The 17217-nt window shown below is 44.2% G+C and overlaps 1 protein-coding gene across 1 annotated transcript in view; it reads right to left on the bottom strand.

Moving 5' to 3' along the window:
* Positions 1 to 17217, bottom strand: part of LOC124777853 (rap guanine nucleotide exchange factor 6-like) — a 611356-nt gene that overhangs the window by 45370 nt on the left and 548769 nt on the right. Inside the window, exon 4 of the mRNA XM_047253392.1 lies at positions 13459 to 13586. Within this exon, the coding sequence (XP_047109348.1) occupies positions 13459 to 13586 (128 nt within the window). The remainder of the gene's footprint in view (positions 1 to 13458; positions 13587 to 17217) is intronic.

Here is a 17217-nt window from a genome sequence, read left to right as displayed (position 1 = left end):
GCAAGTAGTACGTCCGCAGTATCAAATACTTAAAAGTTATTGAAACAAAAGAAAAAACCACGAATCTGCATGAACTGGATCAATGAGGGCCGGATAAACTAGATTCCACGGTGATAAACACAGATTATCAACATTTCGTTTGAGACACCTTATGATCAGCTTTGAAAACGTGCTTATTTTTAGAGCAGATAGTCTAGAGAGCTTTTAGTATCTTTTTGCTTTGCTAATAATCCATTGTGTTCAACAACTGGTAAGCTGCTTTCTATGATTTCACTGTTAATTGCATTATTTCATTTTCCACGTGTTTATTACACGCGATTTTACAATTTACAGGTATCAGTTGATAGTTCGCCGTAAAGGTTTCGATCACAAACTACAACATTAGTAGGCAGCCGAAACAGCTACTGACGCGAAAGAAGTTCTTCAGGGCTTCGATGATGCGTTTGGAAATGATTGTCACTACAAGCAACGATCGAGTATAACATCTTGAAGGGCAGTCAGAAAAACCGAGCGGCGTTAATGGCCAAACGAGGGTTTTGCAGCAGAACGAGGTTAAAGGCAAATGAACGATTTATCTGACAACCGAGAACATTTGCGTATGAGGATAGCTACTTCGCGCTGTACTGTTGCCTTTTAAAGGCATCGTTTCTGGCGAACTGAGTCTTCACATGTGCAAGTACTGTACGAGTAAGGCTGCGATTTCTTTTTCTACGAGGATTTATTCAGTGATATCGAAGTCACTAAACATTTTCTGGGGAGTTTAACTTTCTTAGTACCTTCAACCCCCCATGAACCATGGACCTTGCCGTTGGTGGGGAGGCTTGCGTGCCTCAGCGATACAGATGGCCGTACCGTAGGTGCAACCACAACGGAGGGTATTTGTTGAGAGGCCAGACAAACATGTGGTTCCTGAAGAGGGGCAGCAGCCTTTTCAGTAGTTGCAGGGGCAACAGTCTGGATGATTGACTGATCTGGCCTTGTAACATTAACCAAAACGGCCTTGCTGTGCTGGTACTGCGAACGGCTGAAAGCAAGGGGAAACTACAGTCGTAATTTTTCCCGAGGACATGCAGCTTTACTGTATGATTAAATGATGATGGCGTCCTCTTGGGTAAAATATTCCGGAGGTAAAATAGTCCCCCAGTCGGATCTCCGGGCGGGGACTACTCAGGAGGACGTCGTTATCAGGAGAAAGAAAACTGGCGTTCTACGGATCGGAGCGTGGAATGTCAGATCCCTTAATCGGGCAGGTAGGTTAGAAAATTTAAAAATGGAAATGGATAGGTTAAAGTTAGTGGGAATTAGTGAAGTTCGGTGGCAGGAGGACACTAAGCAGATTCAGAAGGATGTAGGTTGCAGTAGGTACTGGGAGATGATGAAGCTTGCACAGGATAGAGTAGCATGGAGAGCTGCATCAAACCAGTCTCAGGACTGAAGACCACAACAACAACAACAACAACAGTACCTTCAAGTTTTGACGGATCCCAGGCAGCTTAGTTTCCTAGCATGAAATATAAAAGCGAACGTTCATGCAGAGAGAGATAAGATTAGGAGATACTGTTCAAAAATCTAATTTCATGCTTAGTATTTCTCCTCGTGTACAGTGACTTTCGAATAGAAATTGGGCAATTATTTTGCCCAAAGCAACGCAGGAGGTTATTCTGCAGGAAATTGCGGGGACACAGGGAACAAAGCGGAACGGGCGGTCGTGTTTGGCAGTCGCTGCGCTAAAAATACGCACAGAGTGCGTGTCTGCCGAGCCGTGAGAGTCGCGTTTATCAGCGCCGCCTCGTATACTACACTAACACTACACTTCCCCTCTGCTGGATTACCATCTCTGTCGTAAGGGCCGCTGTGCAGAATGCTCAATTTCTGTTCACCAGCTTGTCGAGAACAGCCTTACCGCGTTGTAGAAAGTTTAAGAGAAAATGAAATTTTATCTTATATTCGCTGGTAGTAATTCATCCTAAGAAGAAATACACCATCCGCCTACCAAACGAGCAAAAGAGAAAGGGCTATCACATACAATCATCCGGTGTTAACCATCACACGCCCATTCGCTTGTACCATCGACACACATGTTTCGCGCCAATATAACGGTAGTTATAGTCGCAATGCAAGTAAAGGAAAAATATCAGAAAATCGTTGATGTGTAAATGCATCACACGAAAAATGTTTCTTATGTCATCAGTCTCAGGACTGAAGACCACAACAACAACATGTCATCTGATATCCGACTTCTGACTTACATTTCCGGAAGTCTTGGAATCCCCGGGATCGATACCTTCCCCTTATCAAAGTCGATAACAGACAAAAACCGTCTGGATTCTTCATTTCAGGGATTGTACGAACTGTCTGCATAAATAATTAAGTTTGTATGGAACCCTCAAAGCACGAGGCCTACTAGTCCCTGGACAATTTTTGCCCCTAGTATTCCAGGTATGGACATCACAGTCGCTGTTTAATTGTGATGGACTATTTACGGCGAATTTCACTAGTGAATATCTATTGTGACGGCGCAGTTAAAATACTTAGCTCCCGACGTCTATCTACGTGACGTCTGTGGGTGAACCCCGACATATTATTCTTGCTGCTCGGTTTTGTGCAAGCGATACTTTCTTTGTAAGTGGTGCGTTACCCCCACAAAATCATTCCATAAGACAGTATTGAGCGAAAATACACAAAATATGTTATTAGGAGGTTGATTCGTTTGTGTCCAACATTAACAGTTATACGAAGAGCGAAAGTAGCTGAAGTGAACGGTTTGAGAAGCTTAGTAATGTTTCTTCCAGTTCAAGATTTCATCAATATGTACACCGAAAACTTTGGAGCACTCTATCCTATCTACTGACTCCTGCTCATGTGCTACATCAGTTTTTGGTATGAGTTATAAGGAGGATGTTAGTAACGTACGATTAATGTAATGTAAATTAAAAGTACGGCATGTCAAACTTCATAAAAACTCTTATGTTGTTTGTTATGGGAGAGGGAGGGGAGAGCATGTGATCAAAAGATGAACGAATTTTATTTATTCGGTCATACACTGAAGAGAAAAAGAAACTGTTACACCTGCCTAATAAATATCGTGTAGGGCCCCCGCGAGCACGCAGAAGTGCCACAACGCGACGTGGCATGGACTCAACTACTGTCTGAAGTAGTGCTGGAGGGAACTGACACCACGAACCCTGCAGGGCTGACCATAAATCCGTAAGGGTACGAGGGGGTGGAGATTTCTGCTGAACAGCACGTTGCAAGGCATCCCAGATATATTCAATGTTGTTCATGTCTGGGGAGTCTGGTGGCCAGCGAAAGTGTTTAAACTCAAAAGACTTTTCCTGGAGCCACTCTGTAGCAATTCTGGGCGTGTGGGGGTGTCTCACTGTCCTCCTGGAATTGCCCGTTCGTCGGTATGCACAATGGACATGAATGGATGCAGGTGATCAGAAACGATGCTTACGTACGTATCACCTGTCAGAGTTGTGGTCTAGACGTATCAGTGGTCCAATATCAGTCCAACTGTACACGCCCCACACCAATACAGAACCTACACCAGCTTGAACAGTCCCCTGTTGACATGCAGGGCTCGTGGATTCCTGAGATCGTCTGCATACCCGTACACGTCAATCCGCCGATACAATTTGAAGCCAGACTCGTCCGACCGGCAACATGTTTCCAGTCATCAACAGTCCAATCTCGATGTTGACGGGCCCAGGCGAAGGGTAAAGCTTTGTGTCATGCAGTCATCAAGTTACCCGAATGGACCTTCAGCTCTGAAAGCCCATATCGATAATGTTTCGTTGAATGTTTCGCACGCTGACAGTTGTCGATGTCCCAGCATTGAAATCTATAGTAATTTGCGGAAAAGTTGCAGTTCTGTCACGTTGAGCCGTTCTCTTTAGTCGTCCTTGGTCCCGTTCTTGCACGATCTTCTTCTGACCGCAGCGATGTAGGCGATTTGATGTTTTTACGGATTCCTGACATTCACGGTACACTCGTGAAATGGTCGTACGGAAAAATCCCCAATTCATCGCTTCCTTGATATACTGTCGCTCGTGCGTCAACTATAACACCATGTTCAAACCCATTTAAATTTTGATAGCCTACCATTGTAGCAGCAGTAACCGACGTAACAACTGCGCCAGACACTGTTGTCTTTTACAGGCGTTGCCGACGGCAGTGCCGTATTCTGCCTGTTTACACATCTCTGTATATGAATACCAGTTTCTTCAGTGTATTACAGCAAGAGTTCGTGAAGTAAAAGTGATATATTTGCAATGTAATAGCAGTTACTTTTAACTTGAGGCAAGACATTGATCAGGCCTTTTGCACATTTTTTATTTTGGATAAATCGTGATAAGAGATACATCACGTTATTTTTTTCTTTCCAGGTAGTTTATGGTGCTGTTCCTTCTCAATAAAAACAAATACAAAAACTTTTGCCTCTACTCTCCGTTCCCGCCTGATGGAAGCAACTAATGAATTTTTCGTCTATCTCATTTCCCCATTTGGATCTTTGAGTGTTACGTTAGTTTTCAACCAAGCATGTTTCTTTCCATTAGGATCTGTTGGATTAAAGAAGCACCTACGATGTTTATATTCTACTACCAGTAACAGTACACTCTGTTCTACTCGACCAACTCAGCTTCAAGAACGAAAGTAGTTCGTGCGTGGAACACCAGATGAATGCGTTCTGTGCTGCGAATGCCAAAGTGGAGAGCGCCCGAACTTCCTCCGAAGGTTCGCGAGTGCCTGCGAATGCTAAACCGAACACGACCGAATGCTGCCTGCTTGTGCTCGCCTTCTGTGCACAACAGGGACAACACTCGTCAGGTGATAGTCGTTTGATAGTGTTCGCTCCGGTATATTCAGGGATTTAGGCTTCATCAGGGACGTATGACATTCAGAACTGGTATAGGGGTCAAGAAAGGAGATTCCGTATCACCCAAACTGGATTCTTCAGCCCTACAGGTCATTTTCAAGTTCTGACACTCGAAAAATGTAGGAGTAATACTTACTGACGGATATATATGGACCACCTTCGTTTTCTTACGACACTGTACTGTTTGCTTCCAGTGCAGGTTGACTAAGAAAAGAGGAGGTACCATGTAATGGAAAGTGTTTGAAAGAAGGCCTGAAAATAAATTATAACATGCCTGAAATGACATGCAACGGTCAAACTGGACAGGAAATATTGCTAATTATCACAACAGAACCATTTGTTCTGTACTTAGGAAAGAACAAGACAGTATATTAAAGCTCTCAACAATCCTAAAAATGATTTGAGCACCACAGTGATTTACTAGGTATGGTCCTGTTGGGGGCGGTATGCCGTTGCCTTCTTCCAATGTTTGAACTGTCTTAGCCAGCCAGTTATAGGGGGACAATCAGTTTAACGTGGCCTTCGAGTGACAATTCGGCTCACCCTTTTTCACATCAACAAACCTGCCAGAGGTGAAAGCGGTAATAATTTACAGATAATAATCCTAGGATTGACCGGCGACCTAAGCCGAGACCTTTATCATTGCGCCACCGAGCTGAAGATAACTAGGGGATTTTAAAAAATGGAATCGCTTGTAGTGTTTCTGACAAGCAAACTAGAGTTTCTCGTAATTTAGTATTTGAATGTGTACTAATCGGAAATTTTGCTTCAGTTACGTATTATCACCTTTAAGGTGAAAAATTCAAGCTTATTAATCTATCAATGGAGATATGCATGCTTGTTTTCCTATCTCCTCTAGGAAACTTCGAAGAACTTGGATCGGGGAACAGACTGGAGTAGAAGCTGTAACGGAGGTGGGCGGGGTATTTCACCAGGTAGATGGACCGAGAATGTTTTACGTTGAATTTCGAAACAAGAAAATAGCGAAACCTGCCGGAAAGTGCGTAAATGTCACTAGAAAACAAGCAGGACAAACAAGGATGCGTGTAGTTCGCAAAGGTAATGCACGAGTAGTCTAGATGGGGGGCTTTATCACGCAGTGGATGTCAAATGATTGACAACAGTAGTGGTGGTAATACGTTTTAAGTATTGTCTCCGTTGTTAAATTTTGCTAGTCCGAAACATAACGCCTATAGACGATATGCACTGATATTCTTTCCGTACAGAATTTTTGGTTCGGTGATGAGGAGGTTAAGGTAGTACAAACAAACGTGCGTTCCGTGTTTTCAAGCACTCGTATATTGTTGCCGCGCAAGTGTACGTCTGTCGCAGAGTTCGATGTCGTGAGGGTTGGAGGGAGGGTGGGAAGGAGGAAAAGAGTGGAGGGGAGGCTGGAAGCAGACAGTCTGTATTAGAATAGAGTTCACAGAGGGCAGGCCTGGGTGCACTAGGTACGCATGAGCGAAGCAGGCGGGGTATAGGCGGAGACTTGGGATTAGCCGAGCGGTCTAGGGCGCTGCAGTCATGCACTGTGCGGCTGGTCCTGGCCGGAGGTTCGAGTCCTCCGTCGGGCATGTGTGTGTGTGTGTGTGTGTGTGTGTGTGTGTGTGTGTGTGTGTGTGTGTTTGTCCTTAGGATAATTTAGGTTAAGTAGTGTGTAAGCTTAGGGACTACTGACCTTAGCAGTTAAGTCCCATAAGATTTCACACACATTTGAACATTTTTGAACATTTTTGAACATCGGCGGAGAGTTGCGTGCAAGCAGTAAGCCCGGCATGTAGCGGTCGCTTGGAGCAGTCAGTGGCTGTAGGAGCGCAATTCGTATGTGGCGGAACTGTATTTCGACGTGGCAACGTGAGGTGTACCACACGGAACTGCCTCCAACGCTGAGTCCATGTGAGCTGCCGTACACTCCCACTGAGACATTTGTGCTGCCACGCCGCCTCGCTTGGGTTTGATTTGCCGCCAGGCCGCCTACTAACTATTTATTGGTGAGCTGTAATATTCAAACCTTACTTGTTCGGAGGTTTATCCTCAGATACTGACAATTATTGGTTACCGTTAAAACTGCCCTATCCGTCGGTTTATTTTGTTATTTGGTTTTGCTTGGCTGTTCCCGGGTTCTTTAGTCCTCTCCAGCGCATTACGTTCTACGGAACTTATTGTTTATTAATTGATAGTTGATATCTCTCCCCCCCCCCCCCCATGAACCATGGACCTTGCCGTTGGTGGGGAGGCTTGCGTGCCTCAGCGATACAGATAGCCGTACCGTAGGTGCAACCACAACGGAGGGGTATCTGTTGAGAGGCCAGACAAACGTGTGGTTCCTGAAGAGGGGCAGCAGCCTTTTCAGTAGTTGCAAGGGCAACAGTCTGGATGATTGACTGATCTGGCCTTGTAACAATAACCAAAATGGCCTTGCTGTGCTGGTACTGCGAACGGCTGAAAGCAGGGGAAACTACAGCCGTAATTTTTCCCGAGGGCATGCAGCTTTACTGTATGATTACATGATGATGGCGTCCTCTTGGGTAAAATATTCCGGAGGTAAAATAGTCCCCCATTCGGATCTCCGGGTGGGGACTACTCAAGAGGATGTCGTTATCAGGAGAAAGAAAACTGGCGTTCTACGGATCGGAGCGTGGAATGTCAGATCCCTTAATCGGGCAGGTAGGTTAGAAAGTTTAAAAAGGGAAATAGATAGGTTGAAGTTAGATATAGTGGGAATTAGTGAAGTTCGGTGGCAGGAGGAACAAGACTTCTGGTCAGGTGACTACAGGGTTATAAACACAAAATCAAATAGGGGTAATGCAGGAGTAGGTTTAATAATGCATAGGAAAATAGGAATGCGGGTAAGCTACTACAAACAGCATAGTGAACGCATTATTGTGGCCAAGATAGATACGAAGCCCACACCTACTACAGTAGTACAAGTTTATATGCCAACTAGCTCTGCAGATGACGAAGAAATTGAAGAAATGTATGATGAAATAAAAGAAATTATTCAGATTGTGAAGAGAGACGAAAATTTAATAGTCATGGGTGACTGGAATTCGAGTGTAGGAAAAGGGAGAGAAGGAAACATAGTAGGTGAATATGGATTGGGGGACAGAAATGAAAGAGGAAGCCGCCTGGTAGAATTTTGCACAGAGCACAACATAATCGTAACTAACACTTGGTTTAAGAATCATGAAAGAAGGTTGTATACATGGAAGAACCCTGGAGATACTAAAAGGTATCAGATAGATTATATAATGGTAAGACAGAGATTTAGGAACCAGGTTTTAAATTGTAAGACATCTCCAGGGGCAGGTGTGGACTCTGACCACAATCTATTGGTTATGACCTGTAGATTAAAACTGAAGAAACTGCAAAAAGGTGGGAATTTAAGGAGATGGGACCTGGATAAACTAAAAGAACCAGAGGTTGTACAGAGATTCAGGGAGAGCATAAGGGAGCAATTGACAGGAATGGGGGAAATAAATACAGTAGAAGAAGAATGGGTAGCTTTGAGGGATGAAGTAGTGAAGGCAGCAGAGGATCAGGTAGGTAAAAAGACGAGGGCTAGTAGAAATCCTTGGGTAACAGAAGAAATATTGAATTTAATTGATGAAAGGAGAAAATAAAAATGCAGTAAGTGAAACAGGCAAAAAGGAATACAAACGTCTCAAAAATGAGATCGACAGGAAGTGCAAAATGGCTAAGCAGGGATGACTAGATGACAAATGTAAGGATGTAGAGGCCTATCTCACTAGGGGTAAGATAGATACCGCCTACAGGAAAATTAAAGAGACCTTTGGAGATAAGAGAACGACTGGTATGAATATCAAGAGCTCAGATGGAAACCCAGTTTTAAGCAAAGAAGGGAAAGCAGAAAGGTGGAAGGAGTATATAGAGGGTCTATACAAGGGCGATGTACTTGAGGACAATATTATGGAAATGGAAGAGGATGTAGATGAAGATGAAATGGGAGATACGATACTGCGTGAAGAGTTTGACAGAGCACTGAAAGACCTGAGTCGAAACAAGGCCCCCGGAGTAGACAATATTCCATTGGAACTACTGACGGCCGTGGGAGAGCCAGTCCTGACAAAACTCTACCATCTGGTGAGCAAGATGTATGAAACAGGCGAAATACCCTCAGACTTCAAGAAGAATATAATAATTCCAGTCCCAAAGAAAGCAGGTGTTGACAGATGTGAAAATTACCGAACTATCAGCTTAATAAGTCACAGCTGCAAAATACTAACACGAATTCTTTACAGACGAATGGAAAAACTAGTAGAAGCCAACCTCGGGGAAGATCAGTTTGGATTCCGTAGAAACACTGGAACACGCGAGGCAATACTGACCTTACGACTTATCTTAGAAGAAAGATTAAGGAAAGGCAAACCTACGTTTCTAGCATTTGTAGACTTAGAGAAAGCTTTTGACAATGTTGACTGGAATACTCTCTTTCAAGTTCTGAAGGTGGCAGGGGTAAAATACAGGGAGCGAAAGGCTATTTACAATTTGTACAGAAACCAGATGGCAGTTATAAGAGTCGAGGGACATGAAAGGTAAGCAGTGGTTGGGAAGGGAGTAAGACATGGTTGTAGCCTCTCCCCGATGTTGTTCAATCTGTATATTGAGCAAGCAGTAAAGGAAACAAAAGAAAAATTCGGGGTAGGTATTAAAATTCATGGAGAAGAAATAAAAACTTTGAGGTTCGCCGATGACATTGTAATTCTGTCAGAGACAGCAAAGGACTTGGAAGAGCAGTTGAATGGAATGGACAGTGTCTTGAAAGGAGGATATAAGATGAACATCAACAAAAGCAAAACAAGGATAATGGAATGTAGTCTAATTGAGTCGGGTGATGCTGAGGGAATTAGATTAGGTAACGAGACACTTAAAGTAGTAAAGGAGTTTTGCTATTTGGGGAGCAAAATAACTGATGACGGTCGAAGTAGAGAGGATATAAAATGTAGACTGGCAATGGCAAGGAAAGGGTTTCTGAAGAAGAGAAATTTGTTAACATCGAATATAGATTTAGGTGTCAGGAAGTCTTTTCTAAATGTATTTGTGTGGAGTGTAGCCATGTATGGAAGTGAAACATGGACGATAAATAGTTCGGACAAGAAGAGAATAGAAGCTTTCGAAATGTGGTGCTACAGAAGAATGCTGAAGATTAGATGGGTAGATCACATAACTAATGAGGAAGTATTGAATAGGATTGGGGAGAAGAGAAGTTTGTGGCACAACTTGACCAGAAGAAGGGATCGGTTGGTAGGACATGTTCTGAGGCATCAAGGGATCACCAATTTAGTATTGGAGGGCAGCGTGGAGGGTAAAAATCGTAGAGGGAGACCAAGAGATGAATACACTAAGCAGATTCAGAAGGATGTAGGTTGCAGTAGGTACTGGGAGATGAAAAAGCTTGCACAGGATAGAGTGGCATGGAGAGCTGCATCAAACCAGTCTCAGGACTGAAGACCACAACAACAACAGTTGATATCTGTAATTCAGAAACTTATGTGCCTGACTAGAGAGCGATCTGCTGACAATTTTTTATGCGCCTTTTAAAAGTGGCTCAGTGTAACTCAGTATAAGTATTTAAAGTTTCCTTTTAAGCTTATATTAGCGGTTGTGTTAAAGTCCAGGTTTGAACATTGATTACTTAGTGCACACTCAACTTATTGGTTCAGCAAGGTAAAGGTGAAAGGAAGGGTATAAATGTTAACTGCAATTTGATGTGTTTACACAAGCTTAATCTGCTTTTGAGATACTGCTGGAAGTTATTCCATGGGTTGTCCGCTGTCTAGACATGTTAAAGAGCCCAGCGCCTAATGACAATGCCACGCACTGTTCCTGAGGCGTCAAGGTTTAATACTGGAACGAAAATTTTTTTCATCTGATCACAGAAACAATTTATCGGCATCCGAAGCTTGTTCTGCGACAAGTTGAGTCGCCTGTGTTACGAGAGATTGATCCTGTAAAAAAAAAAAAAAAAAGAGGGGAGGGGGCAGGTTTTGTTACGTGCCACACACTACAATGTGTTTTGATTTACTAGAAGTTACGTTATTGATGTTAAGCCCGCTCAGTCAGCATCGCGGTGTGCCGCGCTGCTTCCCCAGCGGGAAGGCATGTCGGTCGCCGCCACGAATCCGCCAGGCGGATTAGTGTCGAGGTCCAGTGTGCCGGTGTGCCGGCCAGCCTGTGTATGGTTTTTTAAGGCGGTTTTCCATCTGCCTCGGCGAATGCGGGCTGGTTCCCCTTATTCCGCCTCAATTGCAGTGTGTCGGCGATTGCTGCGCAAGCACCGCTTCCACATAGGCGTATACACCATAATTACTCTACCACGCAAACATTTGGGGTTACACTCGTCTGGTATGAGACGTTCCCGGGCAGGGGGGGAGGGGGGGGCATTGGGGGCCGAACCGCACAATAACCATGGGTTCGGTGTGGAGCGGTGGAGGGGTGGCTGGATTGCTGTGACCTGTTGTGGGGTTGTGAACTACTGAGGGCTACGGCGGGACGAAGCCTCTGCGTAGTTTCTAGGTCCGGTTCAATACATACATACTGATCTTACGTATTCTGAAGTATTTAATTTATTCTGAAAGTTTTATTACACTGCGATCTTGAACTCTGGGCTTGGCGTACTGAAGAGCTGAGTATTGTGCACCTGTTTAGATGAACAGTCATCACACAAGGCTTGTTGACACCCAGGTGAATACAACAATGCGCATAACATCTGGCGCAATCATATCTACTCCAGTTTATTGGCTTCCACTGTTCACTGGCATAATGTCTCCTGATCTACACAGATGTACTGCCCTTATGAGGGAATTCCACAAGATCTCCAGGAATTCTAACCTACCCGTGCATAGCAACCTGCCACTTTTAAATCGTAAGAGACTGAAATCACCCCATCCAACTATGTGCGATGCTGCTGACATGGTTGGTAAGGATTTCGAATCCCCTTGAAGAATGGAAAGCTCGGTGTGAAGCAGTGATAGATGTGGGTCTGCATAACATCTTCTCTGGTGATAAACTTCCAAGTGGATTCCACCTACCACCCAAGACCTGGACTACTCTCAAAAGAATCCGTACCGGCCACGGCCGATGCAGGGAAGCTGTCTTTAAGTGGACGAAGCTGCCTAATCCAGCCTGTGACTGCGGGGCTCCATACCAGACCGTTCACCACATTGTCAGTGAACGCAGGATTCGAGCCTATCACGGTGCCGAAGAGGACTTCCTGCTACGAACAGCAGATGTAGTGCGCTGGACTGGTTCACATGGTTCAACTGGCTCTGAACACCATGGGACTTAACATCTGATGTCGTCAGTCCCCTAGAACTTAGAACTACGTAAACCTAACTAACCTAAGGACATCACACACATCCATGCCCGCGGCAGGATTCGAACCTGCGACCGCAGCGGCCGCGCGGTTCCAGACTGTAGCGCCTAGAACCGCTCGGCCACCCCCGGCTGGCTGAAGGACTGGATATTCAGTTGTAAAGCCAAACTCAAGTTTGTGTGTAAATATATACATGTGTGTATGTAATTTAATTTTATGATGTTTGTATCAGCCACAGACTGTAAATAAAACTACTGTTAAATACCTGGTTTTTTTATTTTTTTTTAAATCCTCGGTTTAGATTTAGTTCTTCCATTTCAACAGCCCTCTCGCTATCCCAGTTGCATCAAACACTTTTTTAAAGTCTTCGCTGGCGCTTCGTCACTTGCATAGTAGCAGCGGAGTACTATAGAGCAACAGCCTCTGCAAGCTGCCACGGCTCTTTTCCAAAAAAGGCACTACCACTGCTCTAATGGTCTGACGGCGACACTGGCCATAAACGAAATCGGCATCTAGTTTTCCAAATGTCTTATGCAGTGTCGAATTCTGGATAGCTTCACGAGCAACGCCTCAAAAGTAAAACGGCAGAACACAGACTGACGGACTTCACGAGCACAGATAAGCACACGAACCTTATCAGTCACGTGTTTGCGTGCATTCGGCACAGTAGGGCAGACGTACAAGGGACCTCTTCTCGTGACGGCAGGACACCGGCCTGCGGTGTTAGTCCAGTTACATACTTGTTATGTCGCTGAAATCCTCTTCGAAGGCTCTTTCCAACGCCACAGAAAAGTATATTCTACCATTTAAAAAAATCTTGTGTACTTATTAGTCATCTATAAACGTTAAAAATTAAGTTGTGCGAAGGACAGTATATTGTCCACTATTCCCTAGCGAAAACCGCAAATCTATGTATTTATTCTTTCTGGATATATTTTAGAGTACTCAATGGGAGACACCGAAGACAGGCTACCACATTGTTTTTACTAGTACTAGCAGTCGTCTGCTCTAAGGTTGAGCATAGAAGTGTAGTGAAGTTTAGCGCACACACTACAGCCCAGCACGGTGCAGAGCAGAGCAGTACAGTACAGTATACTGTAGCCCAGTACAGTGCCACACAACACAGTACAGTACGGTACAGGACAGGACAGGACAGGACAGGACAGGACAGGACAGGACAGGACAGGACAGGACAGGACAGGACAGGACAGGACAGGACAGTATAGTACGGTGTAGTACTCACTAGTAGAGGACGTCGTTGGCGTCGTGCCTCTCGTACCGCACGGCGCGGCACATGGCGCGCAGCACGGAGTCCCTGATGGCGGACAGCGCCTCCAGGCCCCGCAGCCCATAGTAGATCACCTGCAGGTCCTGGAACAATCACCACGCACCTCATGAGCACATTTAAAAATACACGCACAAAAAGTAAAATGAATCAAAATAAAACAATGTTGCAGAATGGTTTCACACTGTTCCAGACAGTAGGCCCACGAAGCAAACAAACCCCCCCCCCCCCCAGCCCAGGAAGCAAACAACCCCCCCCCCCCCCAGGAAGCAAACAATCCCGTCAACCTGCAGTCAATGAGTCTGTTGTTGCTAGTAAGTAACCGTCGAACCACCTCGTTGACTAGTGCAGAAAAAAAATCACTGTTGAGGTGTCAAACCCTTTATAGAGAAGCTCGTTAGACCCTGGCAGCAGTGAGGAAGACTGATAGTCGCCACAGGGAACCACGATTAGGCTGATCATCCATACAATGAGTGCGGATCCACGCCCCAATTGGTTCTTTATATCCAGTGTACTGGCTCCGAGCGCTATGGGACTTAACATCTATGGTCATCAGTCCCCTAGAACTTAGAACAACTTAAACCTAACTAACCTATGGACAACACACAACACCCAGCCATCACGAGGCAGAGAAAATCCCTGACCCCGACGGGAATCGAACCCGGGTCCAGTGTACTGTTCACGGTGTTACATCTAAATAATACCGAGGCTGGGAATTTATAAACTTTGTTGTTCTAATATTAATAATGAAATTTTTTTTAACATCGAACATATATTTCTTTTAACATAGACGTTGCGATGTTTCAGTGCACACTGTTTATTACAACTGGCAGTCACAATTCCTTTTTGCCATTTGAAAGAAACTTTTGTTCCTGAACATGTCTCATTACCACACAAATGCAACACAACAGCGACTTTTTGTTGGGGAGCAGGATTTGTCAACGGCTAAGTAAGGCGCAAACATTTACAGTTAACTTCTATGGCAGGCACAATGCAGTCCAAAAGTTCTTTTTGGGCGTCACTGTTCAATATGTTCGTCACGGTATAATGGGAAGCGTTACTCTCGACAGAGACCTTTATTCGTAACATAAACGTTCGCCTATATTTTTCTCAGTATTGGACTACATCGTTATGTTGTTTTACATACCAAGCTTCGGCCACTGTAGGAAGTAGCATCATGAGGATGACATTTACAACTGGGTCAGCGCTGTATTCATTCAGATTTTACATACTGATATTTAATCCTGCCGTAGTGTTAGGTTACAGAAGAATGTCAGTGAGTCCTATTTGTGATTGCATGGCATCAGCGTGGGTGCCTTAGGCAGATAGATAAATAGATAGATATATAGATGCGACGGGTGATCAAAAGATAACACAATTTTATTAATTTCGCGGACTTCATAACCCTATTTTCAAAATTTTTGTCTCTTGTTGGTACACATGTTCCTGATGTACGTTTGCGTTTCCAGCTGTTTTAAATATTTAGTCTACTGTTGAAAGTCGAAACGTTTATACGTGGTTTACGAGTGTTCGTGAATTTTTACTTCGGGCAAAAGGGACCAAAGAATGTCATTAAATTTCGCTTGAAAAATGGAATGAAGTGCAGCACCGCACTCGAAATGTTGACGGTGTCTTTTGGCGAATCTACTGTGAGACATGAGTACAAATGGTAAACTTTCCGAAGAGCATCGAGAAGACTTTGCAGACGACGACCGTCGTGGACGCCCTAGCACATCAATTACTGACAATGCAGGAAAAAAAAAATAGTTCTGGAGAATGAACATCAGAGAGGTTGCCGATGATGTCAGGATATCCTTTGGCTCATGCTAAGCAATTTCTTTGTTTATTTTCGATGGAAAACGGCGACGCGCAGACATCGCTGACGACTTGCTGAACTAAGTCCCCAACGATCCATAACTTGTAAATAAGGCTACAACAGTAGACGAAATACGGATATATGGGTATGACGTCGAAACCGAGGCCCAATGTCCAAATGGAAACCAGCTGAAGAAACAAGACCGAACAAAATTCGAAGAGTTCGATCACATGTGATGGTTCTTCTCACTATTTCCTTCGATTACAATCGGATGATGCATTAAGATTTCCTTACGGTCGTAAGTTCAGAAAGGACTACTACCTAGAACCTGAGGGCCGTTTGCGCTAAACAATCCGAATGAAACGACCAGAACTGTGGTACAACCAGTCATTATAATACACCCGCTCACACTTCAATGCTTGTTCGCGATTTCTTTTAGCAAGAAACAAAACCGTTATGTTGCCTCAGTAACCGCATTCGCCAGACGTGGCTCCCTGCGACTTCTTTCTATCCCCGAGGCTGAAGAGGACCATGAAAGGACGTCGTTTTGACACCTCTGATAGGATTAAAACGGAAGTGCTGAAGGAGCTGAACACCATAACGAAAAGCGATTTCCAGAATTGCTTCTAAGATTGGAATAATCGTTGGTACAAGTGTGTAATATCTGAGGGGGAATACTTTGAAGGTGACAAAGTTTATGTTGATGAATGGATAAAGATTCTTTGAGAAAAACAAAAATTGATGTTACTTTATCACATCTCGTAGATAGGTGATTATGTCAGAACATGCATTCTAATTTCTGTAACGCAATAACGAACAGGACTGACTAACGTATTTGAGCCAACTGCAAATATTAGAACGCACGACCCGACCACTCGTCCAGTAGAAAAAACACTACCCTGACGAATGCTGCTTTTAACAGTAGCAGAAACGTTGCTCTAAGAAACACGATATCTCTGTCACATATCCCTATTTCAGAAGCGCCGAAACTGCCGATAAAATAATTCTCAAATAACTTCCAGTTTATATCACTGAAGTTGTTCAGTTGTCAAATTATTTACAACAGCTGGCACGGCGCGTTTTTTTGCTTTACACGACTAACATTAATCAAATTGCTTTGTGTGCATTCACAACTTTACATGCTCGCTTAGAATTAATCCTACCTTATAAACTGTATGACTTTCCTACGACATGGCCTTTCTGTGCCTTTTCGGCATACTGAGACATGTTGCCGCAAAGCGGTGTGTGTGCGTGCGCGTGTGCGTGCGCGTTTTGCTGAGAGGGTTGTATGCACAATAAGCGGCAAATGCTATCAGCTGATTTATGAACATGTGGAGCGGGAAAACCTGTATAGAACACTGTCTTTATTTGTGTGTTTATCGCTAAATTGTCTCGTTAATCAACTACGCGTGCGCCATAAAATCGACTGTTGGAGCTTTAAGCTACCACATTTCAATAGACTTCAAGCTTTTTTCGTTTGAAGCCGTTTATTTAGATCATTAAGGTTAATGCGTGTACTCATATTCATAATTTCCTGCAAACGGCTGCAACTGCACTACAGGCAGATTCTCCGTCGTTTCATTATACGAGCTAATCACAGAACTCTCGCTGAGGAAAACGGCATATAGTCCTGATGAACCAGGATCATCATTTTGCGGATTTAGTATCCCCGATGGAACCATCGCCATCGCTGTTTTAGAACAGCTGGGACACATTTTGGCCTTGACGCCGAGGGACACTAAATGTAGGGTGCTACAGGAACCTTCTACGCCGCTCTGCATCTACCGGGTATTGCAATTGAAATACAGCGACTGCCGGAGGTCAGTGTGGGCTGGAATTATCGTGTGGCAGCGATACTTTGTAGATATGCTAATGCGTTAATGCCAAACTGACTTGCTCTG

This window comes from Schistocerca piceifrons, chromosome 1, assembly GCF_021461385.2.
Source record: "Schistocerca piceifrons isolate TAMUIC-IGC-003096 chromosome 1, iqSchPice1.1, whole genome shotgun sequence".
NCBI lineage: Eukaryota > Metazoa > Arthropoda > Insecta > Orthoptera > Acrididae > Schistocerca > Schistocerca piceifrons.
The sequence above is the reverse complement of the archived record's forward strand: the minus strand, read 5'-3'. Positions and strand labels throughout refer to the sequence as shown.